The sequence below is a fragment of the Streptopelia decaocto genome (genome assembly GCF_964273445.1).
Source record: "Streptopelia decaocto genome assembly, chromosome: 3".
In the NCBI taxonomy this organism is placed as follows: domain Eukaryota; kingdom Metazoa; phylum Chordata; class Aves; order Columbiformes; family Columbidae; genus Streptopelia; species Streptopelia decaocto.
The window spans coordinates 41635413-41651685 of NC_138656.1; the positions used below are offsets into that span (position 1 = coordinate 41635413).

The 16273-nt window shown below is 36.4% G+C and overlaps 1 protein-coding gene across 1 annotated transcript in view; it reads right to left on the reverse strand.

Moving 5' to 3' along the window:
• The window catches only part of RYR2 (ryanodine receptor 2), a gene marked incomplete at its 5' end in the record, with an annotated part of 392755 nt that overhangs the window by 265864 nt on the left and 110618 nt on the right, over positions 1–16273 (reverse strand). The window contains one exon of the mRNA XM_082048672.1: positions 14079–14183. Coding sequence (XP_081904798.1) covers positions 14079–14183 — 105 coding nt within the window. The remainder of the gene's footprint in view (positions 1–14078; positions 14184–16273) is intronic.

A 16273-nucleotide genomic window follows, 5' to 3' on the forward strand; every position in this document is an offset into this window, starting at 1 on the left:
CAAGTCTGATTCGCACACAAGTCTTTAATTTATTACCTTGCTTTTGATACATCTCTTATCTTGTTAAAATTGTACATGCACTGAGAACATAGCATCACAAACAATTTGACTGTGTGACAGTGCTAGAAAGAGCTGAATTGATTCACCCTTTGTTGCTTTGCTTTGAGAAGTTCTCACTGTCCCAAAACTTAAGTGGACAGGGCAGCCACAACTGGAATCAGAAAGAATCCACACAAAGCTCAACATACATGATCAGTTGTACAATCAACTACCTTAGAATTGCTGAATTGTCCATTTACTTCATTTTAATGGACATCACTTAGCTTCAAGAGTCAAGTGCAGTGTTTGCCAAGTATTTATGAACTGTACACACTAAATCTGCATTGGTATACCCATCTTTAAATAGAATTGCCAACAGGCTTTGGCTTACACCAAAGGCACGTTTATTCAGTGGTGTCTCAGGACAAGCACTTGAACTGTACACTTGTCAAACCTTACAGTCTGACACCTACATGATGGTCAAACAGGAAAGACTCTGGATGCATCGAAAGAGATCTGCTTCTGAAAGCACAGTTCAGTACACACCATAATACAATCTTGCATTTTTAATAATAGCCAGATTCTATCAGCTTTCTGCTGTGTGAGTCTTCAGAGCCCTCCTGGATCGGGTGTGCTCCCTTTTTTCTAGCCATCTGTGAGAGCTTTTCCAGCTACTGAAGTCACAAGAAGACATTTCTTTCTTACAGACTGCTTTGTCCCAGGTTCTAAAACTAGCCTGTGCAATGTATGCAGATATTTTTTTTAAAACTTTTAGTATATGGAAAGTATCCTGGAAGATTTATGACCTTCAAGTATCCCATTTGGGGGCAAAAAATGACATGAGCATGACTTACTAATATATTTATTTTCCTGGAAATCCCTAGTAATGCGGATTAGGTAAACCTAAAAGTAAATAAGACTCCTCATACCCAAGAATAATTGTCCCAATGTAGACAAAATATAAATCTCACAAACAGAAATGAAACAATGGATATCTCAGTCTAGTGCTTGTATCTAAGATCTAAACTACAATTCAGACAAAAAACAAGCAGATGATTCACAGCACATCTAAATCCAGATTCTGCTTCACACTGACAACTCCATTTTTTGTCTGCCTTCACAGACTAGAATTCACAGGAATCCATTTTCCCACGCATTTCTCAGTATACATCTAAATTCAGAAAACACTAATATTCAAAGCTCATTTTTGCTACGTACATATTACACATAACAACCACAATTTTGGAGCATTTTATGCTCCTTGGACTTAGAATTACCTGTTCTTTCTTTTAATGACTTCCTATCCAACTGGGCTAGGAAGGTTTAAAATTCAGGAAGGATTGGGGAGATGGCTGTGGTATCCTAAACTGTAAACTATTTTATTGCAATCATATGTTAACCACAGTCTGAAAGAACAGTACAATTATTTATTTTACAGTGCACAGTAAATTTGGCCTTGTCACAATAAATACAAATCCATGGAATTCAATATCTATTCCTCTTCTGGCTCAGGTTCTCTCTTAATCACCAAGTCTTATTGTTTTGATAAAGAAAATATTTAGGTAGGTAAATATTAATTTTTCTTTATCCAAAGACTATCTACCTTTACTGTATTTCCTCCAGTAGAGGAAGCAGAATCCATCTTGAAACATATATAGTTCAGCTGCAACATGCTACTTAGAAATATTACTTCCACATATATATGGGTACTCAGAAGACTTTCCCAGAAGAAAGGAACATCACACTGGCCAACATTAGATATCCAGATTTAGTGGGTTCATAGCTGTCTGACAGTTCTGAATATGGGAAATTACTATCTTGCCATGAGAACACCAAAGTTACCAAAAGGTGAAGGATAAAAATTCACCAGAATTTACTTAGTGGTGGGCTACTTATAGTACAATAATTAATCATTTTACAGAAAGCTATTAACTTTGACTTAAGAGAATTTTTTCACAATCTACTATTAGAAAGTAGCCGTTAACATAACTAAGTTAATGAGTAGAAAATATGATACTTCCAACTATAGAGTAGTGCTTTATGGATACTAAAATGGTATAGCTCCCATACACCTATATGCCTAAGGAATACAGGTAGCGCTACAAGGAGGAAAAAACAAGGATGCAAAATTGTATTCTAAGAATCAAGCAAAAGATCAAAAGACAGCATTTAAAATTACAAACTAATTTCTCTTCTTGAACTAGATGAGAAGACCAGAGTATGTAGTCTTAATACTTAGAATTTCATGTAAGTGCAGTAAGAAGTCCTCCATGAAGAACATTCGGTGATGATTTTATTATTTACTGCAATGCTAATCCAGAAACTTCAGAGAGTCATCTGCATTTGCTGACTTCTCTTCAGAGGCATGTAAAAGCTCCAATCTCTTCAGCCAAGCTTTCATTTTAAATGCATTTAATCCAAACTGTAGGGCTGCTTTTCCAACATTTTTTTTTCTGAGTGCTGCAAATACCCAGCACTACATTAACCAGACATAAAAGCCAGTTAAAACAGCAGGAATGTAGTTCTGTTACCCCTCTTTCCTTGTCAAAAGGAGTCATGAACTAGATGAAGATAAACAAAGAGGGACCTTTTTACCATTATGAGGAGTCATTCACAAACTCAGTTTTTTAAAACTTGACATAAACCAGGCTCACAGAACACGCGCTGATCATCCACTAATACAGCAACATTCATTACCAGTGCACAAGGCTGGTAAGGAAGCTCCTTTAAGCTGTGCAAAACAGTCTACCACACCTAGCTCTGGATTCTGTATTCTGTTTCCTTTCATCTGCTTGAGCAGGAGACAAGAACACCAAGGAACTTTATTCCATACATTATAGGAAAGTCTTAGCTGACTATGACTAATCACATTCTCTACAACTATTTATGAAAACAGATATAATAACAGATATAATACCATGATCCACAGATGGGGCTGTGACCTGAAATCCCAATGAAGCAATGCTTTCCAGCTAGTGGATGTTACATCTTCCTCTACGCTTATACTCATTTTTCTGTAGTGAAGCAGGAAAATCTTAGTAGAAAAACAAGATTTAGGTTTTTTCCATTTCCATGGTAAAACCACTGTCTAAAACTCTCTAATAGAGATAAGCAAGATGAGAATAACTAGAATTGAACTAGAGAGATTGAAAATTGAATTGTATTTTTGTTTCTGTTACAATATTTTATTGTCTTCATGTATACCTTGATTTCCTGAATTTATTATTCAACAAGTTAATTGATGATATGTCTTCCAGCCCAGGGTTGTCTTCTATTCCAGACTTTTCAAGATGCTTTAAGAGCTCTGCTGTCATGTCTTTTTGGTTTAGCTCCTTCTCCCTATGCAACACAGATTAGAAAATTTAACTAAGAAATAAAGTAACTTCTCTTTCACCCAAAGACAGTTTTTACTGACCATCACCCTGGAAAGAAAATGATGAGCACAACAGAGATCCAATAGTCATGGTGAGGCTGGAAAAGAGACCGACATCTACCTCCAAAATAGGAAACCTGTCTGAGATGATAAAAATGTTTGCTTTCATGCCATAGGTCCTCATACATCCTCATTCTAAATATGGCACACTCAAAAGAAGAGCTTGTGTTTCAGGCTAGAAATATTTGCTTATCACAAGTCTGTGATTTGAAATAGATAATTATTTTATTCCTGTCCTTGCCTCTCCTTGAGGATAAGCAGAATGCAAAAATACTGCGCCTGCACTTCTTGATTTTTTTCCAGTACTTACATTTGATCAAAGTACAGTCGATCAAAGCCAAGTCTTATTCTTTTTATGCTTTATTTGAAATGGCCTGCTAACAATCACTGCTGATACTACATAAGGTGCACTAACAAGAAAATAACAGTATTTGTTTTATCTGCAAAAGTTTTACGCTTTTGTTCCTTGTTGTATTAATATTCCCGGTTGTCCTGTTAGCAGTGTGGTATCTCTAAATAGCTGAGAATAGCCAGGATTTTACGCAGAATAAGTCTCTAAACTACCTCATTTTTTCATAAAGCTTTCCACTGGTAGCCGATAAGCCCATCTGCATGACACAAAAGCCCACGCTGTATGAAATGCTTTGACCTCCATTTCTTTCCTTTCTCTAATTTCTTTGCAGTAAGAAACATCTAGGTCACACAAATTCGAAGTTTGGAAGTACAAGTTAACATTGCTGGACGTAACAGCTCTGTCTCTCTTCATGACACAACACTATCTGATGAAGGCTTATCCAAAGATTTTCTGAATTACTAATGCAATATTTTGTTACTTCAGTGGGTTATGCCTGGCATCTGTCGGTGAACCTTGGACTAATGAAAACACTCAAACTATAAAAATGAAAAGCTGTGGTTTGTTGGGTTTTTTTTTCCTCAAAAGTTTGATTAAAAAAATAATTCTTGCTTTATTGCATCTATGACTTGTCAAAAGAGAAAACTGTCTGGTCAGTGCTAGGAAACTAAAAGAGCTCTGGTTTGTTAAGAGACCTCTGGTTGATTTCTGACTCTTACTACATGTGGGGGTTCTGATAGCAAACCTGAAAACATTTTCAGCTCGTCATATTTACAACAACTGTTGTTAACTTTCAGGCATGTCATTAACTAGGTTACTGTAGTGTAAATCAGAGAGATTAAATTGTCAAGGATGCATTTAACCGCCAATCTTATTTTTCTTTTTTTCTTTTTTTTTTTTTTTAAGGAAGTACTTTGATAGCTTGGCTTATTCACTAATATACACAACATTTATTAAAAGAAATGGGGAGTGTTACCTTTTTCCACTTGCACGAGGGATGAAATTACTTTCCCCCTCCCCTCATGCTGAGAAAATGATAAAGCTGTCAGCTCTCCACATCATCTTGCTGCTTACTAATACAAAGTAATTAATGAATTCAGAATTCCACAGTTGGAGATCAATGATCTTAATATTAAAAAAATCCACCAGCTACAGTTGCATTCCTGTCCCAAAATGCCTCCAGCCCTTCCCTGCAGCACGGGAAACCATTTTAGCTCTGAGGAAACACAAGCTTTCCCCATCTCTTAAACACAGAGGGAGAATTACACGTGCAAGACACTTGGACGTGCTGATTCCTTCACACAAGGCCCTTTGCAACAGTGGAGGAGGGTGGTATTTTGTTCCCTTCAGAAAAGACTATCCCACACGTAAAATTAGACAGCAGTTTGCTGGTCAGTGGCATGGAAAACAGATTTTATTAAAACAAGGCACCAGGAGATGTGATTAATCAGCCATGACTGGATGATTAGATGGGAGTTAATAAGCTCATGATGCAATTTAGCTGGAACTCTGCCTAACCGATGGGTATCCACAGACAACATTTTCCTGAAAAATTAAGTTGTCAAATATTGAAGTAGAGGTTGTGAAATTAAATTTTTTCATATTACAGAAACAGTTTAGCTTAGGATTCACACACAATGTGTGCAGTCAAATGCTTCCATTCTGTTAATAAGGTCTGACATAGATTTATGAGTGCCCAAATCTGAAAAAAAATCCGAGCATTAGTTACAATGCTTTACCATGATATAACTGAGATTTTAAAATAAAAGTTAAGGGAGATATTTGTTTACGGCTATTTTCTCATGTTCTCCAGGATCTATTTCTCTCTGTATTCCAGTGTTTTTTCAATGTATCTGCATCTGGGTGGGGGACATAATCTTTGCTACTTGGAGGAAAACAAGGACATTCTGGGACTAATGTTACTAATGGAGCAAATAAAAGTCAATTACTAGTGTTGGTGATCAGGCTGTATACTGATCAATCAGTTCTGCTCCAGTTAAGATCTCCTGTCAGAAACAGGAATGAAACAACAATGTATAAAAACTATCAATCTCACAGATGTGGAAAAATATGAAGCAGATCAAATATAACAGGATAAATGAACATAAAGGCTATCATAATACTTTTTTTTTTTAATTAAAAAAGTTATTCCAACACAAAAGAAACTGATACCTTTCTTTTACTGCTGTACTCTGATAATCAGTGCAAAAATAAGTGTCAGGGTTATATTAGGAAGATAATTAATTCCATTAATAGCGCTCTGTTTATTAAAAACATGCTGAACTGTGCACAGGGGCAACAGAAGGTGGTTACACCAAGCTGCAAAAACAAATGAAACTTTTAGCTAAGCATTTCCCCACAGATTGAAATCTTCACTTAGAGACAAGTGAATGTCATGTTTTTGTATCACTACCTTTAATCTTCACCTTCCTGATCTCATTTTCAGGCAGCTCTTTTTGAACCTCAGCTGCAGGGTTCCTTCATTCTTGGCTTTCTGAATCTGACTTCTTGATTAGTCTAATCTTGTCCACAGTCCGAAGTGATTCAATATGCCAAAAGAAAAAACGCAAAACTGATGGAAACAGAATTAAGAAACCTAGAATTAAGATAAAGTGCTGAAAGTTCCCTTCATGAAATGCAGTTAGAATATAAACAGGAAATTACTATGAACCAAAAATTCCTAACTGCTTTATATGCATGTAGAACAAGCATGAGATGAAAGTATTTAGAAAGTGCTTCCTACTGTATCACACTGAAACCACCACCTGTATTTCTAGCCTCCAAATCCTTGGGAGATTTGCATTTCAAGCTACAAGGAAAGCCACTAAACACTGTCCTATACACAAAAGGTTTCAAAGAGTGGCCTGTGGTAAAAGACAGACAATCAATGCTACAGGGAAAAAGAAAGAAGAAAGAAAAAAAAAAAATCAGAAGTGCTTTCCTAAATGTTTTAGTATTTAGCAAGAGAATTTTTATACTTTGCAGATAAACTGTATTAAGGAAAAACAATCATTTTTTCCTCTGAAGATTAACAAATTAGTTTATTCCATTAATCCCTTGCTTGAGCTTTTAAATGTCCTGAAGAGATCTCTGTGTCAAGGTATTGTTTTCTCTACTGTTTTACTTCAAGACAGAAAAATCCTGAAATCATCTATGACAGTGATTAGTGTTCCACTAGAAAAGTTGCTGAGATTTCAGTGACTCGTCAGAAGAAGTCTATCACTTGCATTCTTTCTCCTCTCAACACATGCCATTGTATTCATGAGTTGAGAACGGACTATGCAATGCTGGGTGGTTGCAGACATCTGAGCTGCAAAAAGGCTAAAGAGCGTGCCATATTCAACTGGAGCAAGTCTGTGGTTTAGCTCATTTCCACACAAAGGTCTAAGTTCCCTAATAAAGTTTTTTTTTTTACTTTGCAGCTTCTTGCAAGACTCAGAGTCACAAGAAGCACTGGGGTCTTTTACTTCTCACAGTAATAGCATATGAGTATGTTTCCTAGATGTTATTTTCCTCAGTGGAGAAACACTGTAAAAAGACTGTGCAATGTCAAGACCTGATTGAGAGAATGCAGGGCAAAAACAAGTTATTTGTAGCATTCAATGTCTGAAACATAATACATACCAAAAGATTTAAGGAAATAAGTTAATAAGTTAATAAACAAATACCACCTGGAAATTTTAATTTTACAGAGCAAAAAGAGAAAAAATGCACACATATCCAGTTAACTAAAATAGTCAGCTGCTAAATGACCTACATTATACCCTAGGTTACGTGAATTTACCGCATTAAATAATCACCACTAAAAAATTGTGAAAAAACAGGATTTCCAAATTTGTGCCTTTCCTTCTGTGTTGTATGTACTGTTATCTTCTGTGACTCATCCCAATATTTTTTTAAATAGAAGCGTCTTTCAAGAAAAGGAAGTGTTCTGCATATTTATCAACAGACTGTCAGCTACCAAGGGCTGTTTCAGGAGTGGAAGCTGTATACACTGCCATAATTACAAGTACATTTCCACAGCATCAGCAGTATCTCCACAAACAGGCATTAACTACCAAAGTCATACACAGGGCTTCATAGCCCAAATGAATTAATTCTGAAGCAGATGATAACAGCCCATCAAGCAGAGGTCAGGTTTATTGCTAGCAGCCTCTCTGAGTGTCCCTTCTTTTTCAAGTTTCTCTGCCTATTTCAAAGCATGCTGTTTCCATAAAGAAAGGTAAGGGTGAGCTTTTATTATCATCATGTGGGGAAAAAAAAAAAAAAAAAAAAAAAAAAGTCTTATCTATTTATACACAAAGAGAATGACTGAAGGGGCAACCAACTGTCTAATGAGCAGACACTGGAAATGGCTGCAGCCTAGGCAGAAAGAGGAGAGAGCTATGGAAAGGGAGGACAATCTGTAGAGCTCAGTAACTACCATGTGTTTATCAAAAACCCATTTATGGATCAAAATCAGATGCCTTACAAAAGCAATGAGGAGATAAGACCTCTGCTTCTCACTTACCATGTTGACAGTACTCTAATAGCACAGGTTTCAATTTTAATTTGAAAACTAAAGGGCAGATATCTACAAAGAGCTCAGCAAGTCTCAAAAATAACATGCTCCTTTTTTTTTTTTCTTTTCTCTTTTTTTTTTTTTTTTTTTTTTTTTAAACCTGAATGTCTTTGTGTGTATAGAAGTATATTTAACAAGCATGATTTTGAATGAGGAGTAGTTAATTTGGAGGAACTCAGCAGGAGACCTCACTGCAGCCGAGACCCTGGAGACTCTCCAAAGTGGGGCCTGCTAGCCCCGGGCCCGCTGCCCATCACAGAGACAAAACGCAGCTCCACAGGCCGGCAGCTATGCTCAGCAGCTCCTTCCCAACAAGGGCTGCCGAGGAGCTGACAGTCCTGCCCCTTGCTGGGACAAGGTCCTGCTCACAGAGCGGCAGCTCAAATGCTCTAACCTAAAATCCAGGTTTAGAAAAGGCTGAGTGACCCTGATGCAACACTGAGGCAAGATGTTGGTTTGTAGTTCCCACTGCGTTTAGAGTTCATGCCAAGCCCTGAAATCCTGCCACTCTGAGTCGAGCTTAGCTGAGGTGGATGTTCCTGCCATTCCAAAAGTTGCACTTTATACAGTCAGTAATAGGAGAGCTGCAACAGACAATAATTTTATATGATCATTAACAGTTTATATTTCAAAACACTTTTTTCAAAGCTGAAGTATCAACTTCTTGCATTTTCAGAAGAATTGTGGTAATTTTTACAAAGAAAAAAGTTAAGGCAAATGGTCACTTATGCAACCTCCACCCCTGTCAATGTCTTATGACACAGCCTTCCCTATGTCCTTTACCTTTTCAGCATCATTCAATATGTAGAAGATAAGGTGGTCATTAACATTTTATTTCATTCCAGCTCAGTGTGCAACCATTTGATTAAAAAATCCTCTTCTAAAGACATCATTATTAAATACCATCAATTTTATGATGTTCACTGCTGCAATGCTAATCTCACAAACATTCCAATATTAATTCAATTTTCACAATACCCTATATGACATATCAATACATTTAAAGAATCTAAAGCATGGATCATTAAAACCAAATTATATAAGTGTATATAAGTTTAAGATGCATGGGACCCGATTTCTAATGTTTTTTAAAATTTTCCATAGCATACTGTAGTAGAAAAACAGAGTTGCTATGCAAATACTGGGAAAAAAAATGCAGAAAACTCCCATAGAAGTGTTCAGTAGACAATAAGGCAACTAAGATCAATTTGCAGAAAATTAACAAAGGATTTAACCCTACATTTCATTTTGCATAAAAGTAAACAAATTTCAAGTTAATATATTAAGGGAAAATAGAGCCTGTGTAAAGAAGTCTAGGAAGACAAACAGAAATAAAGACTTAAAGTTTACTCAGAGGTTTTCGGTCTGAAAGTAAAGAACAAATACAGCGTGATTTCCTGAACAAGCTCTTAAAATCATCTCAATGTAAATGCTAGAGTGCCCTACACTATCCTGACGTGTTCTAGTACATAGCATATGTTGTCATTCAAAATACAGAAATTGTAACTACGTATACATTCACTTTCTTTCTACAGATGACACACAAATCCTTACTTATTTCAGTTGCACATTCTTTCTAGTAAACAATCAAAAAGCTGACACTTGATGTGAAAGGACACATAAGCAATTGAGGAAAACCCATCTGGTTCCATGCAGAATGCGTTCGGTACATCTGTCCTGCAAGACTTACTTAAACACAATTCCAGTAGAAGCACATTACACTCCAAGCGCAGCTGAGGTTACTAGTAAGCAATTCATGTAGCACGAAGCCTAGCCATTAGCAGAGGAACTGAACTTTCCACCCACTCTGCTGATAAAATTGAAAAAAAAAAAAAAAAAAAATCCCATAGCAGTCTCACACTCTTATATATATACCTGAACACAAAAAAGCCCATTCACACACCTTCTTTTGACATAATAAATCACAGATCAGCAAACAGGAGCGCCAGTAGATTAGACCCCTCTTACTCTATACCCTCCCAATTAAAGGAGATTTTGCCATGAATGCATGGTCCAACACTAAAATTGGGATGGCTTGGCACCCACTCATCTTCTGGTAGACCACTGCTGACAGAAATCATTAAAGCTGCTGTGAAAGAGTCTACCAAGAGTTCTCAATCACTGCAGTGAAAAGATGCCATTAACACTAATCCTCTGCATGAGATGTTCTCTCTCTCATCCACACAAAGATGCACACCATACTAGCAGGTGAAAGTAAGTCACATACCACCTGTATTTATATGTGTCAACTCACTCTCTCTCTGTCTATATGTACCAGTTATTCACCAGGGTATGCCGTGTAACACGTAACCCGGAGTCCTCAAATTTCAATGGCCTCACTTATGACAATTATCATGGAGGACTATAAAAGACATCACAAGGCAAAAGAGTAGCACGTTATTTATATCATGACACTGCTGGATATATTTCAAAAAACCCAAGCAAAGCAAGCGTAACTTGAGCAATCACAAGCTCTTATCCATTTCAAAAGAAAAGCTGGTTCTTGTTCTAGCCAATATAAAAAGATACATGACTTTGTACATGTTCACTTACGGTAAAATGTCCTTTAAATGCCAAGCTAATTTAATTTTCTGTACATAGCCAACGTACCCAAAACTTTTTTTGATCTCTTTGAAGTAATAAATGTGTTACAATGGAGTGAAAGTTCAAACTAGCCACTTGTTACATAAATAGAGATAGTAGCAGTTTTGAATCCTCAAATTCTCCCATTAGAAAAAAATCATTTATATTGAAACATATTAAAAAAACAACTTTGAAATATATTTAAAAAAAACAATGAGTAGCAATAGCTTTTATGAAGGTTTACCTTACACTGAAGTTTAATTTGCATCCCCTTTTGGTAAATTTTTATTTTAATAGCTATTTTTTATGCAGCATGTTTGCTTGAGGATGATTTTAAAAAAAACTTCCAGACAAAAGTCTAAATCATTTGCTGAGACAACTGAGGCTAAGAAAATACTTGATGCTTTATAAAAACCAAAGGACTTCCACTTCCATCCTTCAGCAGCTTTTTCGATAATCGACATTTACGCTCAGAAACCAAGTCAAAATAATTACAAAATAATACCTATGCCTAGACCTATGCCTGTCTAAGACAGAGTGGCTATAATTCTGCTTGCCTAAGAGACGAAAGCGCAGACTCTGTGTACACATGTAATGATAGTCATCATTTATATAATTATTTATTATTTTATTTCCACAGGATTCTTCCTTTTTTCTTTCCCTTTTTCTGGTTCTTTTCTGTGGATGAACTATACATTCAAAGTAGTCCATGCCTAATAGCACTCAAGTGCCAAGCAAAATCAAAAATTTATCTGTTTAAGATGAAAAGTGTAAATAATGCTTCCTGAGCAAACAAAACAGGTTGTGGTTTTAATTTTTTAAACCAAAAGCATACAGTCAAGCTACAAATTTCAATACTTTAATAAACTGCCAGAGGTAGGCATAGTATGTATTTTAAAGAGAAAGGATAAAACCTCAGAGCACGAAGTAACTACTCAGTGCCTAGAGCTAGAAGAAACAGAGCACTACACACATCCTTTCTTATGAAATTTCCCTCATTTTCCACTGTTGCCTTTGATACTAGCATTTAGCTCATTCAGGAGAGAGAATTAGATATACTCAGATACGTGAATTATTATACTAATCTCATCAAGTATAGAAATTCTCATTTTGGGATTCTTGCACTAAAAGTGTAGGCATTTATTGCAGAGGTAGCTTTGCACATTTAATATATACTAATTGAGAACTAAAATTAAATCCAGTTAGTGCACATAGTTCTTCTTTCTTAAGCACAAGGAAAGTCATTTATTGTTCTGACTCAAGTCAGCATGAGATTTTGTCCATATTACTCCATCATTTCATTACTGCTGACTTACCTGTTATATAATAGCTATTATAAAAATACAGCATTCAAGAGATTACACACCACAAAAAGCAAAGAAGCACAAGATCACTTTTAAACACAGCAACCTTAATGATTTCTAATGTAATGAAAAGTAATTGAGGACTGAAAAGACCTCCCTTTGTGGGGTTCTTTCCATTAGAAAACTGAGGTCATATTGAATCCAATTTATAGTAACAATCTCTCAAGAAATTACTATACTTCCTTCTCCTAAATTAAAGAAAACACTGTTATACTAAATTTAAAAAATGACGCTGTTCCAGGAAGATACGGTGCTTCAGATTTATGCACAAAATTACCTCTTCTCCTAAAACTCGGTTATTAAACGCAAAACTCACATGTTCTACTATCAACTTTTCACGAAAACTACGTACAGGTACCGAATGTCAGTTCTGTTAATTTATCCGCAAGTACATATTCAGTCATTCATTTAATTTTCAGTTACTTGAAAACTGAATGGTTTTTTTCATTCACTGTATTCTGCCCTATGGCAGTACTTTTAACACACGGTCCCCTACACTTTCTTTAGTTTCTGCTCCTGCCCACATTTGGTGGGAATAAACAGAAAGAAAACTGTTGCTCTACTTCACACATACAGCCACCCACAGTTATCACAGCACATCCTTGGGTTTGAACTGTGATTATTGATATTATGCCTGTATGTACCTGTTTTTTGAATTTATTTTTTTCCTGTGGATTTGCTTTCTCTCAGTTTCAGTGTTTACAAATTCAGGGAAGAAGGGTCCCCCTTTAGAAGCATGGATCTGCTTACATTCTCGCACCACCTCTTCTCTCAGATGTGTTTTCCATTCTCTTGCTGTTGGAGACAGTCCTTACAACAAATTCTCACTGAAAGCACACACTTCGGGTCATCCATGGGATTGCTCCTGGACTTCATTCCACAAATACCGTTTTCAGTCTCAGTGCCTGGCATTTCATGGGACTGATTACTCTGTGTTAGTTTAAAGTTTACTTTCCCAAGGACTTACAGTCAAATCCTACTTCTCTTTTATCTGTATAACTCCAGGGCCTCCAGTCAACCCTTCCTCATTTACAGTTCATGGGATTTGAGCTGGAGTATGACATTCAAGTAAACCCTACAAGGTGTATATGGAACACTCAACTACATCATAACAAATCAAATTCATTACACAGCAGAGAACATTAATTGCAATACTATGATTTATTCGTAAATACTTATTTGCTAGTCAAACAATTAACAGTATTCCTATATCCTTCATCTTCTAGGCTGTGAAAATGTGTTTCCACATTTTTTGTCCACTGAGATGCAATAACATTGTATTTCCAGCTCTAAAGGTGAGTTACAGGACATATTAACTCAGGCCACACAGAACAATTTCATTATTTTTAGAGAAAAACAGGACACATCCAAGCAATTTTAAGACTACTTGACAGTCTCGCTTGATAGAGTCAAAAATCTTCAGAAAGCTTAGCTGTACTGAAGAAGTGATCAAGCTTTGTATTTCACATTATGAGATCTCAAATTAAAACATTCTTGTAGCTCTATGTGGACCTGCAGTACACTGAAATTGCTGGAAATTTACAACTCTGGCAAGTTTCAATGAAAACTGCCAAGTGTTTGGAGTTTCTCAAAAAACAGACCTTTGCTGTAGCAAAGGAGAAGATTTAAATATAAGGAATTCACAATGCTATAAGCTCATGCCAGTCATGAAATCTGTGGTCCAGTGAAAAAGAAAAAAAAAGTTGTATTTTGCAGGATGAAAAAAGTAAATATCCAACAACTTACCCCTTCTGCCTTTTCTTCTGTGTTAGCCAGCATTTCCTGGAGGGCCCGTACTGACAGAGACTGCTCCAGCACAAAGGTGCAGATGGACAAATCAGGTGGAACATTCTAGGCGAAAGAAAAACATGAGATCACATTAGTGGCAGATTTGCTGAATGGCACTTTCCAAATACCTGTATTTATCCTCCCTTTTCATTAATCTGAAAGATCTACTATATCCTTGAGGCTATGAAAGCCAGACACATACTGGGCTGCAACACCTAAGGCTTAGGCAGCCAGGGAAGAGAAGAGATTCTTCACCTCAGCTCAGCATTTGCAAGTTAACTGACACCTATGGCACTGGGTCCCACCCTCAGTAAAAGAAAGAGGCCAATAAACTGCATCAGGTTCAGCAGAGGATCATCATGAGTGTCAGGGCTGGTACACTCACCCTGGGTGGCTGGGGGAGCTGAGCTCCACCAGCCTGGATGGAGGAGAGAGAGGAGAAGAGGATCTTATGATTCCCTTTACAAATCTCATGATTACAGGGAAAATGGAGGCAGATTCTCCTTGGAGGTGCTCCTTGAAAGGAACGGGAGCAGCAACAAGAGTTGTGGCAAAGAAAATTACAATTAGATATTAAAGAGAAAAATTCACCTAGGGAGTAGAAAACACTGGCAAAGGCTGCCAAGCAAAGCTCTCTGCTTGGACATCAGTATATGGAATATATGTCTTAGACATTATGCATAGATTGGGGGGGATACAAAATCTGGTCTTTAGGCTACTGGTAGTAGCCAGAACTCATCCTTATGATGGTCTCCAGGTCAAGGTGAATTTTCTGCAGCAGAAACATTAGACACTGAGGATCAATCAAGGCCAAGCCAGTAGCTTCTCAGCCTTGCAGGGCAGTATGCTTCACCATATTCTGTTCTAAGCGGGATAAAACTAGAGAGTCTTACAAAAATAAATATTCAACTTGTCATAATTGGAAAAAAAAAAATCATTGAGTTATTGAAAAGCTACTTTTCCAGACTATCATAAAAATTCATAATAAAATTGAAACAAGTTTGTAATAGCGATGTCTAAGTTACAAAGTAGCAAAATAAAATTAGATTTTTATGGGAGGATCTTTTCTTCTGTTAATATTATAGAAGAATACGCAACTCCTACACACCTTTTTTTGCCTCCAGAAATTCTTTCATGTTCCTTCTCTTTTCATGTTAGTTGCATATTTTAGTTTAGAAATACTTTTACATAATATTGGAAATATTTTTTTTTACACCATAAATGCTTTTATTGCTAAAGCTGTAAAACTGCACATTTATTCAAACTGTTTATTCAAACTGTTCACAGTTCAAACATTGAATTGTAAAACGTAGTTGTGAAACCATTGTGTTCCCTCTTTTTCAAGTTAGTTTACTCAGAACACCTCACACTCTTAAAGGCTTATTAAATTGCTGTTCATCACTCCTAACTACAGTAATTCAAGTTTATTTATTAACTAAAGATCTTTCATTACCTTCCACTATTTATATTTTAAATTAGGGTTTTAGCCAGACCAAAAAAAACTTAAATAGCATCCTCTTTTGCATGGTATTTTGGCTCACTTACACAGTGATACTTAGGCATAAAATATTTACTCAGAAACTACAACAGTCCTTTCCATGCTAGTATCAGGAAAATAGACAACTAATTAGACTCTCTGCAAAACATCCTTGTAATGTAAATACTGTGACAAGCCCTTATTTTACAAAGCAGGAAAGAGAACACTCAAAGATCATAGGTTGCAAGGTGTTCTTTCTGCTGAGTACAATTTTGTATTCTATAAAGCCTCACAAAAATGAACTGCCTGACAGTCCAGCCCACCCTCCGTTCTCCCCAGTGAAGTCTGACTTAACAAACAATAGTCTGAACAAAACAGAAAAGGATGCTCCTTACATTGTGCTCAGAAATGAGCCAAGGCTACATTTTCTATATCTGGTTATAAGCAAACATATATAAGCAAAGTCTCCATAACAATGTTCTTACTGTTATTACTGGTTTTTAAAGGAAGGTTTTCACTGGCAGAATATGTCACACATACAATTTTGTGACCTATCAAATTTTTTTACTACTAAACCTACCCTAGAGTTTATACGGTCTGAAATATGGAAAATCCTGCATCAATTCACACACTGATCAAGCCAACACTCCTTCTTCCTCAATTCCATTCTCCTTTA